Here is a 16,346-nt window from a genome sequence, read left to right as displayed (position 1 = left end):
ATGCCATTTAGAACATACAAAACACCTGTGAATAAATACATTGATTAGAAAAAAAGAACAAAAAAAAAAAATATATATATATATTTTTTTTTTTTGGAGCACCGAAGACCCATTTTGACCCAGGAAAAACCCTGGGTGTACATTATCACCTGATAATGGACACCCCCTGCAGCCAATCAGAATCGAGTACTCACCCAGAACATGGTATGATGAGTGTTAAAAAAATATTTGTAAGTTCACTCAGGAGATTCGTTCAAAAATGCTAGTTCATCCATGTAACAAGTGAAGTATTTGAGTGAGTAATTGAATCATTCATTCAAACCAAGTTTTTTTTAATAATTCAGATTAATTAAACATTTTAAATAGACTTCAGCAATTAACATACATAATGTTATTTTGTTTTGTTGTTTGTTCAGAATTGTGATCTCTATTTTATGTTCAACTTATTCAGAATCGTGTAGCTCTAATACATAGCTTGTGTATGTATCATTTTGTTCTATTTAAAGTCATGTTTAGAAGGTAGGGCCCGAAAATGACTCAAGCCCAGGGGCCCCCACCGCCTTAAGTCCTGCCCTGATTATGTCTCTCGTGTACTGACAGAGGCAAGGTAGCAGCCTTTTAAAATGTTGCCCTGGTAAACAGTCCAGTTGCATGTGGGTTGCGTATGATGGTTAATACTTTCATACTGGAGGAAAGAGCCGAAGGTATTCATGTGAAAGATAGGCACAGGAAGTGTGCAAGGACACAGGAAGTAGGCACTTTCAGCCTGGAGATAAGACATAACGAAGTTTTTTCACAGTGATCATTGTGGTACTCATCTGAAAGCCCTAAGACATTATCTTAAAATAAAATGGGTTTACTGGTCACAGTGTGTAGGGAATCTCTCCCACAAATACAAGGACAAGGACATTTAAGATGACATGCATACTAGGAGTGAAATGCCAGAGAATGGCATTTTCCCTTCATGCTACGGGCGCCTAACCAACAAGCATGTGGCATTCAAAAAGATCTGACAATGGTGTATTCACCACAGGACAGAGACATGGGCCTGCACAGACAAAAGGACAAACTCTGAAGCACTCGAGGGAAGACCTGCCACAGTTCACAAGCAAACAAAAGATGTAGGGTGACGCAAAAAGAACATTTCCATTGCTTTCATTCCAGAAACCTATTCTGCTCTGTCTATCACACAAATGAAGGAAACGCGAAGCAAGGTAGGCCCCAGTGTACATCCTGTATCTGACTTCATGTAAGAATAAGTAGCCTGCTGAAAGACATGATGTCTTGACGATGTCCAGAAAGAGCTTTTTTCCACTGGTATCAGCCTCCAGCCTAACCAAAACAACCTTCCCCTCCCCCCGCCACATGTCTGCCACTGCAGGGAGAGTCAGGAGTAGAAAATATGGGGTAGGGGGCCATGGAAGTCAAACAGGAGGGGGGGGGGGGACATGGGCCCCCTAATGATCAACTGCTCATTTTGACTGTGGAGGGGCAGAGAGGGCTGCGTTTGGAGGGGGGAGGGGCTGCAACAGCAACAGTCTGTCGGAGCAACAACAACAACAACAACGTCTGCCTCCCAAGCCAACTTCCCCCGAGGCTGGGGATCCATCATGGCCAGTGTGAACCAGGCCTCTGTCTCATAACTGACTCTTGACCCCTGAATCTCCCCCTGAACCTGATAAGAGCAGAGATCACGATTCAGCTGTGATTTTCTCTGCGCATCATCGGTTCCTCACGCATTGCGCCTTGGACCAGACGTGTTACCGATAACCCAGCCTGCATAGATTACAGTCCTTACATAGAGTCCAGTCAACATCACCTTATCTTCCAGGGAATGTGGTTTCCCTGCAAACAACTGCTAAGCTGCTTCCTGGTAGATAGAGGGTCTGAGCGGAGCTAAAGTGAGAGAGCCTCTCTGGAACTGCAGAGTAGAAGGGCTGAATGCCCCAGGGTCAGGAGGGAAGCAGGAAACAGAGTGGAGAAAGCGGTGCTTGTGAGAGAGAGAAGAGGGGAGAGGAGATGGAAGGGTGAGCCTGAGTTAGGCTGAGATGTCTTCCGTCACTGTAGCCTGGAGGGGCTGTCTGAACGATTACACTAACAAGCTTAACATGGACCATGGCACGGCCCAGCCAACAACCTTGGTTACTGAACACAAGAGACACACACACACACACAGGACAAAACAGGAATTTAAGAGATGTGGGAAATAAATCACGAAAGGGAAAGTGAGAGAAAGAGAGATTGAGAGATATTGGGTCTAGAGACTTAAAGGACACAAAATGAGAAAGAAGAAAACTGAAGGCAGAATTAATTAAAACATAAAATCTCTTCTTTGTCCAAAGTATACAGCTGTCCAAATTAACAGTATGTATTGTTTATGTGGCAGGCTTTGTGTCCAAGACAAATTTCCCAGGGCACAAATAAAGCAATCTTGAAAACAGTGGCCTTCTGACTAGAACTTTACCAGTGTTAACCGATCTGTCTGCCATCCACCATTCTACAAAGTCAAATCAACTGTTGTTCTCCTATGTCATCATTAGCATACGTCACTTCTGTATTAACATAGGCATTGTGCTATCTTTGAAGGCAGAGCTCAGTGTGGACAGATGGCCAAGGCCACTTTAGCCCTTCAAATCCCTTTGTGTGCTCCTCCACTCTGCACACCAGCTCCTCATCAGCCCTGCATGTTACCAGTCTACTTGTCAAGACCTGACTACTACCTCTATCAGAAGTAGCGTTCATCCTACCTTCCTAATTTTGGGGGGTTCTTCAGGTGTCAGTGAATCTAGGGAAACATTTATTCATTTTTTTACATTTACATTTATTCATTTATCAGACGCTCTTATCCAGAGCGACTTACAGTAAGTACAGGGACATTCCCCCAGAGGCAAGTAGGGTGAAGTGCCTTGCCCAAGGACACAACGTCATTTTACACGGCCGGGAATCGAACTGGCAACCTTCAGATTACTAGCCCGATTCCCTAACCACTCAGCCACCTGAAACATGGATGGCGGGAGACTAAAGTGGTTTAGCAGTTGGAGATCAACATTCACTTTTTCATTCGAGGCATGGTGAGTCCCATCCTGTGGGTGCCAACTAAGGCATTTGCAATTGGGTAGGGGGAGATGCTGGGAGTCCAGCCTCAGACGATGGAAAACTGGAGGGCGGTGGGGGGTGCAGTGTGGGACAGTGTTGTTCTGACAGGCAGGTGTGAGGATTCGGAGGTGTGAACGAGAAATGAAGGGGATGAGGAGACAGGAGGAGGAGGAGGTCTGGGACATCTGGAGCCAAAGGAAAACTCTAGTCTTTCTTTCTTATTCATTTAACCCCCTCCCCCAACCCCCCATATTCCCCAGGGGCATACACTGTAAACACCTAGCACACTTAAAAGGTGCCTTCTAAGAATAATTATGCAACATACATTAATCTGCTGTTTTACCCATGTAGCATATTGAGTGTGACATTGTGTGTACTTAGTACAAGTCAAAATGTAATATTGATGCCCCCCCCCTGAACATTCATATGTCAAGAGGGGGTGAGGAGGGGCATGAGGGGTAACAGGGCCGGGCAGATCACGAGGGAGGAACACTGACCCAATATCCTACTCTCGCCGTGTGCCAACCTTGTCTCCTGAAATAGATCCCCCCCAAACCCATCTCGCCTTTCAGCTCAGTGCTGCCGCAAACCCACAATGCACCTGGTGTCAGAATGCGTTTCCAATGCGCTATTCCCCAGCGAGAGAGAAACCTCTGATACACTCATAGTGAGATGTGTGGCTGCAAACCCTGCTGTCTCTATATTTAGGAGAGACCCAATTAACATCCATGCCATGAACGACTGGCATGTTTACTAGGACCAATAAGTAGACTTGAGTATGACTACTACACACTTGAAGTTCACGCACACACGCGCCCACACCCCATCCTACAGGAATATAGGGCAGCTACTAGGATACTGGGAAACTGATCTTTCAACCAGTCAACCAGCCAGCCAGGCCCACAGGAAGTTTGTCCCCCTCCACAGAACAATAGGCCTGTGGAAACAGTGCTCCTGCCACACAAAGGGAGAGCAGAGGGGAACCACAGGGCTAAAATAAGCAATAGCCCTGGCGTAGCCTTGATGTGGGTCGCACTCTAACCACAAGCTACACGAAAGAGCAAGGCAAATAAAATAGCTCCATAAACGCCGCCGGTGACAACATGTTGAATCAATCACAAGCACGTTGGCGCGGTGACCCTGGTGACAGTTGCATCTGAGTTCTAAACTAGTATGAGAAGATGGATGGATGCTCAGTGGGACAGAGGACTGTGTCGTCATGGGGATAGGCTAGGGAAGATGCACAAAGAAAGGGAACGATGATGTGGATCTCATAACAAAAGCTCTAGAATCAATTTTCCTCAATAGCTGGCCATGAACAACGGTAAAATGATAGATCAGCACCCCGACTACTTAAATCACCCATAGCAAGGTCACAAAAGGAGCTGGTAATGATATCCACACACAAAGGCCAAGAGCTTGAAGGCCTATGCTATTCTGACAGGTGGTGGAGACCCCAGATCCTCTAATCAGCTAATCATGTCTGTAGACAGACTTAATAAATCCACAGCTGAGTCACTATATCTGAATGACTTCATCAATTGCAACAATGACATCCCAACTGAAGGAGCCAATTTCCTTGGTTTTATTGCCTTCACACTGGATCTTAAGATCCTATCTAACAGATATACAAGTAGGGCCATTGAGCTTTGGGGTCTGACACTCTGGCCTTGTACTCTTTAATCCTTCCCCAATGGGTGATGGCCCAACTCATTTAGCCTCGCTCTTAACTTGTGGCCCAGTTAAAATTAATACACACAGGCAGATGCTTGGGGAATTTGGGTGATCTGTGAGGGCAGCAGACAGAGAGAGTGAGAGACATATGGATGCGGTGGGGAGGATGTTTGTCAGTGTCATCATAGCCTCAACGGTGCGCAACTGCTCTGAGGGAAACACACACACAGTGTACAGTAAGGCCGCATTGAAACACACACACAGACATTCAAATGCAGAAACAGGGATAGTCTCCATAACACCCCAGACCAAGCGAATCCACAAGAGATTACCTGCTAAAATACCCTTATCAGTGCTGCCTGAAATCCTACCTCCCAAAGAGAAGCTTGAAGCTTGTCTGATCACACATTCCACAAACACAGTGTTCTAAAATCAGTTGACTGGTCTCATCAGTCAAAAGAGCAATCACAGCTCACTCACTTCAGATAGTTTGTTTTAAGCTGTTGCCCACATGTATGCACACACTGAACTTTGTTCCAGGGACTCTGCAATCCAGACATGTGTTACTCTACTCCATAACAGTGTGATGCAACAATTCAGCCTTGACTGCTTAGGAAAGGTAGCACAAGCAGAATACATCCATCTAAGCCCCATTCTACATTACTCTCCCAGTGCATTATGCATAGTTTTCATGTCCCACAGGAAAGGTCCTAATTCAGCCACGCATGAACATGTCTGCTTAAAGGAATGTGTATAGGGCTGCAAACAAATTGAAAACACACTACAAAAGTAAAGCTATGCTTGCAATATTCGTTATATCTAGTTCCGGAAGGTAGCCCTATGAGTCTGGGGTTTGAGAGCTAGCAGACTGAGGTGTGTGTGTGTGTGTGTGTGTGTGTGTGTGGGTGGGTGGGGGGGGTTCTGGGATTCATGGTATTGTTTTGTGCTGTGGAGACTGTGCACTTTGCTCTGGGTGAAGCAGAACTGCAGGGGGATGCGACCCTCAAATAAATTCTGCACTATTGAGGAGAAGTGGAACGCTTCTAGACTGCCAAGACTAATTAGTCAAGGAAGCATACAAACCGATGACCTGAATGAACAGTATGACAGTATGACAACTTTAGCTAGGGCAATGATACTCATCCTGTTTCAAACCTTATCCTTTCTGAACTCAGTCACCCATCACAATTTTTCAGTTCCAAATAAACGTTCTTATTTTTTTATAAATCCCTGTTATGTTTATATAGCCTAATGAGTATCTAACTATGTTAAAATCGTAGGCTATCTGTTTCATGACAATGAATGTAGCCTAATCAATCCTGTCAACGCAAGGGTGTTTTGGAACTCAAGTACTGCAACGTAAACAAGCCATAGTCATCTCGCTTTTTTGAAGGGTCACTAAATAGTTTGTTCTGGTTTCAAATTAGGTTTTGTTTACATAGGCTAATCCTCAGTAAAGGATATGAAGGCATTGCTAGTAAAGGTTTTGTTCAGTCCTCTACATGTTTGTTTGACCAACCATAGCATATTAATAATTAGCTGTAAAGTGCTGTTTTGGTATATGTGAAATTCGTTATCGATTAATGAAAACATAACCTTACCAGCTAATTCGTCGGGTTCCAGTCCAGTTTCAGTGTCTATTCCGCATATAACAAAGTAGTGAGCGAAGCGGCAAGGCGCCGCTCCGGACCCAGTGGTGCTCCCACTCATCTTGGCTTTCTACTCGTTCCTACTTCTCCCAACGAAACATCTCCTTAACTGTAAAATACATTCGCGGTTTTAAATACGTGTCTGTCAGGAGAATGTGTTGTAATGCGCGTCTCTTTTCTACGGGGTTTAGTTTAATGCAGAAGGTTTGCTAATGACCAGATTCCGACCGCACTTACCACTGACAATACTATTCGATTATAGGAGCGCGCGAGTGCCTGTTTGACTCACTGCCTCGCTTCGGATCTTTGAGGGCGGTCGCTCTCGTTGCAGGGCGGTACTTTCAAATCTGTAAAACCTCAAACACAAACCTGGTATTCGTTGCCCCTACAAAGCCAGCCTGAATGACTATTGGCAGTGACAAATGTTTTGCAACGTTTGCTGGTTCAGTATTTGTAGATTATTTTTTCACGTTTCTATGGTAGCCTATAGCCTTCAGGAAAATAATAATGCATATTTCGTAAAACGGCTTTTATTGGCAAAAACATTTAATATATACAGAGTCCCCCTTTTATAGCAACTAATCTGCTCTAATTATCCAATCAGAAAGAGTGATATCACCTTAGTAGAACTCCTTCACACTTTCCCATGTGCTGATGATAGCCTATGATTTAGTGAAATGTTGTTAGCTGGGGCCTGTTCCATAAAAACCGCCAAAAAACAATCTGGGATTTAAGTCCCAAACCTGACTTGAATTCAAACAAGTCAGTCGGGGACTCTGGGCTAAAGCGGTTCACGCAATCCGACTAATTCGAGTCAGATTCAAGTGGTCAAGAGTGTGCACCATATTCGTAAACAGACCGAGAGGGAGGCTTAGAACATGGATCATATCGATCGCCCATGGCAAAACCGGGCCATTCAGTGGCCAAGCCGTGAAGCGGCGAAGCTACTTAAGTGTTTCTACCTTTTCTTATTATTATTTGTGGCCAAGCCACGAAGCGGCGAAGCCACTTAAGTGTTTCTACCTTTTCTTATTAGGGGCCAAGCAGCGAAGCTGCGAGGCACCTATTGTTATTGTTAGTATTATTATTATTATTATTATTCTTAAGACTGGGTGTCTATGGCAGGCCCTAGAAGCGCTTGGTCGAAAGTTGTGAAATTTGGCACACTCATTGGGGACAGTCCCCTGGTACAATTCACAAAGTTTCATGTCCCATACTTTGGCACTCTAGCGCCACCAATGGGTCAAAGTTGGAGTTTTGTTTACACACGCAACTTTTGAACCGTATGACCCATTTTCAAAAATGAGGTACCATTGGATTCCCTGGATCAAGCCGAATTCAATGCACACCATGGCGTCAATTTCCGGTTTATAGATTTTCCGCTATTTCCGGTTTTATCAAAAACCTTTGAAAGCCTACTCCTCCTAGAAATTGTCAAATCTTCTTCAAAATTACCAGATAGGATCTTCAGACCAAGCCTCACAAAAGTTATCGAAAAGAATTTTGATCCTCACAACCGTTTTTCCGGTACAGCCAATCAAATTCTGCAGAAAAGCCGCCAAACAGGAAGTGAAACCATATCTCAGCAGTTCTTTGAGGCAGTGACACCAAAGTTGGTACGCCTACTCGGAACTTTATTCTAAGGATGTCCTCCAAGAATTGTGTCATGTGACTAAAAGGGGGCGTGGCCGGAAGCATAAACGTGTTTTGGCTAATAACTGTTGAAGTTTTTACCTTAATAAAGTAATTTATTTGTCTCTTGATGTCTTGTGAGATATCAAGCCTGACCATTGATAACTTTTCATAATAACCGAATTGACGCGGCCGCCATTTTGGATTTCATGGAAAAGTGTAAAAACCTTTTGCACGCCCCAATTTTTGTCCAATGTTTACCAAATTTGGCAAAGATGATCTTTAGACCCAGTTTCACAAAAGCAATCAGATGAATTTTCAATTTTCAAAAACGTTTGTTCGGTAGAGACGATCAAAAGCGGTGGCAAAGCCGCCAAACGAGGCGCAAGAGCATATCTCAGCAACCATTTGCGCGATTGTCACCAGACTTGGGTTCCATCGTTCCCATGAGGAGCAGAGGAGGCCTGCAGTGTTATACCAGAAAAATAACTTTGAACTCTCAGTACTCTTAAACGCAAACATTTATTTCAACCAAACTTGGTGTGTTGCATGAGTGCAACAGGTTGTTGTGACTTAATTGTTGCACAAGTGCTATGGAGGCCATGTCCTGCTCTGGACTGCTTGGCCCCTCCATTGCTGCTTGCAGCTATATTTATTATTGGGTGTGCTTTGCCTTCGGCAAGGGCACAACCTTTGTTCTCTCACATATATATTATTATTATTATTCTTTTTGCCCCCCTAAAACTCAGTCAATATTTGGCCTACATAGACAACGTAGGTGTCAAAAGTTTCGTCTTGGTAGCGATTGAGTTGCTTCTATTGGAATTTACGTTCCGTTGCATGGTTTAGGCTGAAGTTACGTTTTTGTGGCGAAAAGTAAAGCTAACGGTGGCTAATTTGCTAGCCACAGTCACTGACGTTACTAACGTCACTGCGTCACTAATGTCACGAAAACACGCGTGACTACCTTTGGCAGAACATTCGTTTCGCATCTGTTAACTTGGGGGATAGCTAGGCTAACTATAGCTTTACTGCAAGGCAGCTGCAGAAACGCCACAAGAAAAGAGGCCAGGGTGATAACTATTTACTCATTTTACTTTGTGATATGACACACAATTGTGATGTGTAATGTACAATATAAGATGATATTATTAAGGAATTACATCTACTTTCGGAAACAGTAGTCTACTATTTCACTGAAGTATTAGCATCATGACATTAGCCTGTGTTGCCCGGGCAACACATACTACAGTGGTCTATGATGTATCTGTTTTCAATTGTTAAAATAAACATTCCTCACATATACATTTTCGTTGTATGATTTATTCTGACATTAGTAAACGATTTGTTGGTGAAATTACCATTACCTGTGGTTTCAAACCAGTGTAGCTCACTGCAGCGCTGTAGCCTACCCGAGACACTAGTGTGAGTAGCTAACAAAAACTCCTCAGCTGTTTAAGTCAAACGGCGACAGAACATGTTCGGCACTCCCCTTACTCAAAAGTCTTTCAATAGGGAAACTATCTGACTACTAACCTGAACTTCATTGCCACAGCCTAAACTTTGTCAATCTGTTCATGAAAATAATTAATTTCAGCCTAAACCGTACAACGGAACGTTTAATCGAATTCAACCAACGCAATCGCTATCAAGACGAACACAGCAGTAGTCTAGTACTGTACTGTAGTAGTAGAATTTACCGGGGCAGCTTCTCCACACAGGGCTATATCGCATTTTGAGTTGTTACTGACAATGATCGCTACCAGTGAGCTTTTTATGAATGAGCGATTTTCCACTAAATAAATGTCAAGCTTATTTACGTGTTTGGGGGCATATTTTCAGTTAGCAGATGGTACTTTTTGAATCGCGATTCTATCTTCTGCCGGTAACGTCGTAGAATAATCTTCAAAGAGGGTTCTTTATTAATGAATGAATGCAATATGAGTAGGCTAAATGCCTGAAAATATCACGAGAAGGGAAAACTTAAAAGGACGTTTAAGTCATAGAGATTAGGTCCATTTTTACACCGGTCTGCCAAATGTATTTGTTTTGATTCAGCTATGAGGCTGCCTCTTGCAGGGGAAATGAGAAGACATCATATTTCATTCTACACTTCACTCGTATTTTGAGTTGTAAATGAGCAGCAAAAAAAAGATGCTTTTAAATCTATGTAATATTTATGCATAATAAGTAGGCCCTATGCATTTTTATATAAAATATACAGGAATATCAGTTGTAAAAATGGCATTAAAATCCCTGTACAACCGACGCAAGCAAGCACACCCTACAATTTCCCCAGAAATTGTACCCTCTCTAGTTACACTTCTTCTGCCATTGGAGTCTATGGCAGCCCCTAGAACCATATGGTAAAAAGTTGTGAATTTTGGCACACTCATTAAGCACAGTCCCCTCTTTATATTCACCAAGTTTCATGTCTCTCATTGGAGCACTCTAGCGCCACCAACTGGTCAAAGTTGGACTTGTGTTTACACACGTAACTTTTGAACCGTATGACCGATTTTCAAAAATGAGGTACCGTTGGATTCCCTGGATCGAGACGAGGTCAACACACCCTATGATGTCAATTTCCGGTTATATAGATTTTCCGCCATTTACGGTTTTAGCAAAAACCTTTGAAAGCCTACTCCTCCTACAATATTTCTTCAATCTTCCCCAGTATTGGAACACATCATCGTCAGAGCAACCCTCACAGAAGTTATCCAAAGATTTTTGATTTTCAAAACCGTTTGTCCGGTACAGCCAATCAAAATCGGCAACAAAGCAACCAAACAGGAAGTTGGGTCATATCTCAGCAAATCTTTGAGAAATCAACACCAAACTTGGTATGTTGATTCGGAACCGTCGTATGAGGATGTCCAATTAATTTGTTGTCATGTGATCACTGGGCGTGGCCGCAGGAAGCAAAAATGTGTTTTGGCCAATAACTGTTGCTTTGTTTGCTTTTATTAAGTGATTCCTTTGTCTCATGATATAACTTGTGATAATAGCCGAATTGATGCGGCCGCCATTTTGAATTCATTGAAAACGTTTTTTCTTTACTCCTCCTACACATGTTTTCCAATCTTCACCATATTTGGCAGAGATCATCTTCAGACCAAGCCTCACAAAAGCCATCATATGTTTTTTGGATTTTCAAAACCGTTTGCCCGGTACGGCCAATCAAAATGTGCCGTTAAGCCTGCAAACAGGAAGTTGGGTCGTATCTCAGCAAATCTTTGATGGATTCACGCCAAACTTATTGCGTGTACTCGTAACTCTCTTCTAAGGATGTATAACATGTTTTATGGGTCATTTCACTGCTTGGCCACCTCATTGCTGCTTGCAGCTATATTTTGAATTGAATTAGTGACAAGTTTTCCATTTTAATGTATTTTGCTTCCCTCTGGTGGTAGAATTGTAACAATGTACTCATGTTGCTGAGCTGTGGTAATCAGAGGTATAAACAAGTGACCCAAATGCATTTATTTTTCACCAGCTTGAAAAAGACAAAAGGCAAACCTGACTTGGGTTTAGTATGTCTTTACAGTAAAAGTGCACACTATAAATGTAGTAAAAATGTAAAGTGAAAAATAAAATGTAACAAATATGAATTAGTCATTGGTGGCCAACCCGCGAAGCGGCGAAGCCACCTTAAGTGTTTCTACCTTTTCTTATTCTTATTCTTATTATTACACATCTTCTTCTGCCATGGGAGTCTATGGCAGCCCCTAGAACCACATGTCAGAAGTTGTGAAATTTGGCACACTCTTTGGGACCAGTCCCCTCATCAATATCACCAAGTTTCATGTCTCCCATTCTAACCATCTAGCGGCACCAATGGGTCAAAGTTGAAGGTGGGTTTACACACGTTACCTTTGAACCATATGCCGCATTTTCCAAAATGAGGTATCATTGGATTCCCTGTATCAAGACAAGTTCAACGCACTCTATGACGTCATACCCAGTCATATAGATTCTCAGCCATTTTGAATGTTAAGGAAAAGCATTTTTTCGCTACTCCTCCTACAATTCTTGACGAATCTTCTTCAAAATTGCCACAGATGATCTTCAGACCAAGCCTCACAAAAGTTATCCCCTGGAGCTTTGACTTTCGCAACCGTTTGTTAGTTACAGCCAATCAAATTGATGTGGCTGAATTGATGTGGACGCCATTTTAAATATAACGTTTTTTTGCTACCTCTCCTACAAGGTTTGTCCAATCTTCACCAAATTTGGCACAGATCATCTTCAGACCAAGCCTCAGAAAAGACATCACATGTTTTTTGATTTTCTACACTTTTGACTGGAACAGCCAATCAAAGTCGTCAACCATGCCACCATAAAAGAAGTGAGGTCATATCTCAGCACCACTTTACTGCATTGACACCAAATTTGGTGTAAGGACTAGGGACTCTGTTCTAAAGAGGTCCAAAATAGGTCATGCCATTTCACCATTAGGTGGCGCTGCAATAAGCAAAATTTTGGCACCTTTTATCTTCAGATCAAGCCTCACAAACCTTTTCACATTCCGGTAAAGCTGATCAAAGTCGGCGATGAAGATCATATCTCAGGAAATATTTGCTGAATTGACAACAGACTTGGTACAGGTTCTCGGGACCTTGTTTCAAAGAGGTCCACAAAAGGTTGTGTCATCTAACCTCTAGGGGGCGATCCCATGTCTGACACATATTCAATTGTGACACCAGCTGAATTGATGTGGCCGCCATTTTGAATGAATGAATAAAACGTTTTTGGTGAATACCAAATATTCACCTAATTTGGCACAGATTATCTTCAGACCACAATCACCTTGACATGTCAAAATAGAACTCAATTACAGATGTTTAAACTTGGGACAAATCTGACAACCGCTTGTCACAGGAAATATTCCTTATATTTTTACGCAGTCACTGAAATCTGATTTCCAGCACTGAGAATAGCTCACTAGGATAAATTGGTGTCCTGGCAACGTCAACGTCAGAGGTTCAAATCCAGCCAAATCTGACAAGCTTGTCGTGTCTCTGATTCTCTGTTTAGCGAGACTATAAGCCACTCCAAAGGAAGCCAGGTACACCGCAGTGACTAGATGTCGAAAGTTTCTTCTGGTTTATCTGACCTGCTTGGCCACCACATTGCTGCTTGCAGCTATATTTTATTAGTAAAACTGTGACTCCAGGTCACTTGCACTGTTCACGGCCACGTGCCTTCTCCTCGAAAGAACGTTCTCTTTAATCTGCGGAGGTTTACTATGAAATCTCCCTCATTCACCACCTCATCAAAATGACATCATGATTGACAAACGATGGTTGAGGTCCTTTTTTATAGATCTGTACTTCATTGATTACAAAAACCGTTGGTCCACTAAACACATGAAGGTAAACAATAATATTGAAGTTGATTTTCTATAAATGTACTTTTTTAACTGATAGTGGTAAAAAAGTAAAATATGGCATCACGCCAGAAAGTCAGAGGTAAATCGTTGTTTTCCCTTTGGGTCAGTGTTACAGGAACATCTGGTTAAGCATTTAGCATGCCCCGGACCAGGTTAGTTTTGCAGTAGTTGCCATAGTAAATGAGCTACATTTTATGCCAGGGCCCAAAAACAGTGAAATGTTTGTTTTTGGCCAATTAAGCTTTTATTTAAAATACATCTGATCATATGCATAATAATCTTTAAACAATGTGAACCAACACAAGTGAAGCATCAATACTTTTGGCTACGAGTTAACACAGGTTTGTACATACTCTTTTACACTTCTGACATTCGATCGTTACATTAGACAAGAACAAAAAGATACTTGGTAGGCCTTCCCATTCATAGGAATGTCATGTCTCTTGTCTCTGTATATGTGATGTCTAGCTCTCTGTTTCATGCGTGACCTATGTCTGTCTATACATACTTGATTGATCAACGACATTTGCTATTAGTGCTCTATAAATATAAATGTGATTGATTATAATTGATTGAATTGTCTGTCATCAGGGAATGTCATTCCTAAATAAGATTCAATGAAACATTAGTTATTTTTATTGAATTAGTGAGTTTTCCATTTTAATGTATTTTGCTTCCCTCTGGTGGTAGAATTGTAACAATTCACTCATGTTGCTGAGCTGTGGTAATCCGAGGTATAAACAAGTGACACAAATGCATTTATTTTTCACCAGTTTGAAAAGACAAAAGGCAAATCTGACTTGGGTTTAGTATGTCTTTACAGTAAACGTGCACACTATAAATGTAGTAAAAATGTAAAGTGAAAAATAAAATATAAATAATAGTGTTATCCACTCATCGCAGCTGAATTGGTTGCACGTTTGCCAAGCCAGGATGAGAAGGTGGCGCTATGTCAATCCAGGTGTACATAGTTGGGATAAGTGCACCTTCACGGATTTCTTAAATAGACCATGGTATCGATCACAAATTCACTGATGCAGAAATGGAGAAGACGACGCGTGCAGCATATTTTTCACCCGCTGAGCAGAAATTAATAATGGAGATGTATGAGGAGGTGTAGCATATTATTTGCAAAAAGGGGAATACGGCAGCCGTTATTAAACAGCGAGAACAAGCCTGACAGACAATCGCTGACCGACTGAATGCGTAAGTAGCCTATTTAAAAATATGTACTTACTAGGAAAGTTGTACACTCAGTTTTAATTGCTTTTAATATGCTTGTTTTATGTGTTGGTTTTATTGCTGTAGGCCTATCTGTGTTTATGTGCTGGTTTTACTGTAACGTCTCTTTGAGTAGCCTACCATGCAAAGCACTATGAATAAAATGTATTATTATTAAGCCTACTTTCCCTCAAAAGTGAGCAGGGAATTAATGTTCCTCTGGAAATTTACCCTAAAGACTAGGCCTAATTTCAAACCCTTACACCATGCGAGAATATGTTTCACAACCATATGCACAAATCTCTATAAGATGTGTCTAATTCTAAATATCTTTCTACAATTAATGTTCATACAGAACAAACATGACTGGACAGAAAAGATCGTGGCAACAAGTCAAGATTAAATATAAAAACATTTTGCAGTCTGGTAAGTGCCTTAACAGTTTGCAAATGGTATGTAGAAATTACTTACACTATGCCTGCTCACATATTTTATCTAAACTGATTTTAGCAGTTAAGAAGAAGGCTCATTTGTCTGGCACTGGGGGAGGGCCACCAGCTCCAGGCTTCACCCCAGCTGAGGAATTGGCCCTGGATTTAAATCAGGGAAGGCCAGTGATGGAAGGGATTGAGGGTGGGACAGCGACAGACTGTGTTCCACCTGCAGAAACTGCCCTCCTTATCCATGGTACATTTTCCAGTACTGCATATCAAACACAATTACCCATTTATACGGGCATATGTGGACTGTCTGACCTTGTTTTGCCTTGCAGTGTCCGGGGGCACAGTTACACTCCTGCCACCAGGCGAAGATCCAGTGAGTATTATTCGTTAAAAGCACAAGGCTTGGCACATCCTGTCAATAAAGTCTATTCAATATGGCAGGGGGAAGGAACTTCTGCCATATGGGATGACGAGGAGACTGTCACTGGATTCCAGAAGGCCTGAGGTATCATGTAAATTGTATGGAAATGCATATTTAGCCCCTAATGGATGAGAAGTCAGTTATATAGCACTCATAATATGTATTTGTAACAGGATCCAGACGCAGTACAGCTTGACAGCCAGCCTGGCAACATAGTACGTATGGGCTAAAGGAAATCTAAATCATGCACAACTCCTGCTGTGCTGATCAATGAATGGTTTACAGACTTCACAAACTGTCAGATGTCTGTACACGCAGAATCTAAAAAAGCAAATCGAGCTGGCAGATGCAAAGATTGCTGTAAATAAGAGGCATCTCCAGGATCTGGACCTTGATGTACAAATCAAGAACAAAAAACTGAGGAAACTGGATCTGGAGATAAAGAAACTAGAAAAATAAGTAAATGACTTCAATCCACACTTTTGCATATCGGTAAAACAATGTATTTATTTTGTCTCTCTCTCTCCCCAGCTTGCCTGAGAAGGACAAGAAAATAAAGTTTTTTATGTAAAATAATTAATATTGGTCTCTGACTAGCCTGCCATTTCTTATCTGGGAAGATTGCTGCATTGTCCCACTCAATCTCCGGTGCCAGTGCAGGACCCCTTTCTCTCCTCAGACAGGCAACATTATGTAGGACAGTGCAAGCTACAGTGATGTCACATGCCCTGTCTGGGGTGACCCTCAGGTGGTGGAGACACTGAAAACGTGACTTTACAAGGCCAAATGCCATTTCAATTCGGCCCCTTGTTCTTGCA

The 16,346-nt window shown here is 42.2% G+C and overlaps 1 protein-coding gene and 1 long non-coding RNA gene across 8 annotated transcripts in view; one reads left to right on the top strand and one right to left on the bottom strand.

Annotated features, from left to right (window-relative positions):
• Positions 1–6,593, bottom strand: part of dennd5b (DENN/MADD domain containing 5B) — an 88,245-nt gene extending 81,652 nt beyond the window's left edge. For all 5 annotated transcript variants that reach the window (XM_067254027.1, XM_067254022.1, XM_067254024.1 and 2 more), the window contains exon 1: positions 6,372–6,593. In XM_067254027.1, the coding sequence (XP_067110128.1) occupies positions 6,372–6,480 (109 nt within the window). In that variant the 5' untranslated portion in view covers positions 6,481–6,593. The remainder of the gene's footprint in view (positions 1–6,371) is intronic.
• Positions 6,594–14,511: 7,918 nt separating this feature from the next.
• Positions 14,512–16,076, top strand: LOC136959832 (uncharacterized). Of its 3 annotated transcripts, XR_010878781.1 has the most exons (6): positions 14,512–14,649; positions 15,020–15,351; positions 15,437–15,480; positions 15,549–15,612; positions 15,702–15,743; positions 16,060–16,076. It is a non-coding gene; the product is annotated as an uncharacterized lncRNA (long non-coding RNA). The 3 variants fall into 3 exon arrangements; XR_010878780.1 differs by having other exon boundaries at positions 15,020–15,090; positions 15,175–15,612; XR_010878779.1 differs by having other exon boundaries at positions 15,020–15,612.
• The last annotated feature ends 270 nt before the right edge of the window (positions 16,077–16,346 follow it).

This window comes from Osmerus mordax, chromosome 17 (assembly GCF_038355195.1).
Source record: "Osmerus mordax isolate fOsmMor3 chromosome 17, fOsmMor3.pri, whole genome shotgun sequence".
NCBI classification, from domain to species: Eukaryota; Metazoa; Chordata; class Actinopteri; order Osmeriformes; family Osmeridae; genus Osmerus; species Osmerus mordax.
The sequence above is the reverse complement of the archived record's forward strand: the minus strand, read 5'-3'. Positions and strand labels throughout refer to the sequence as shown.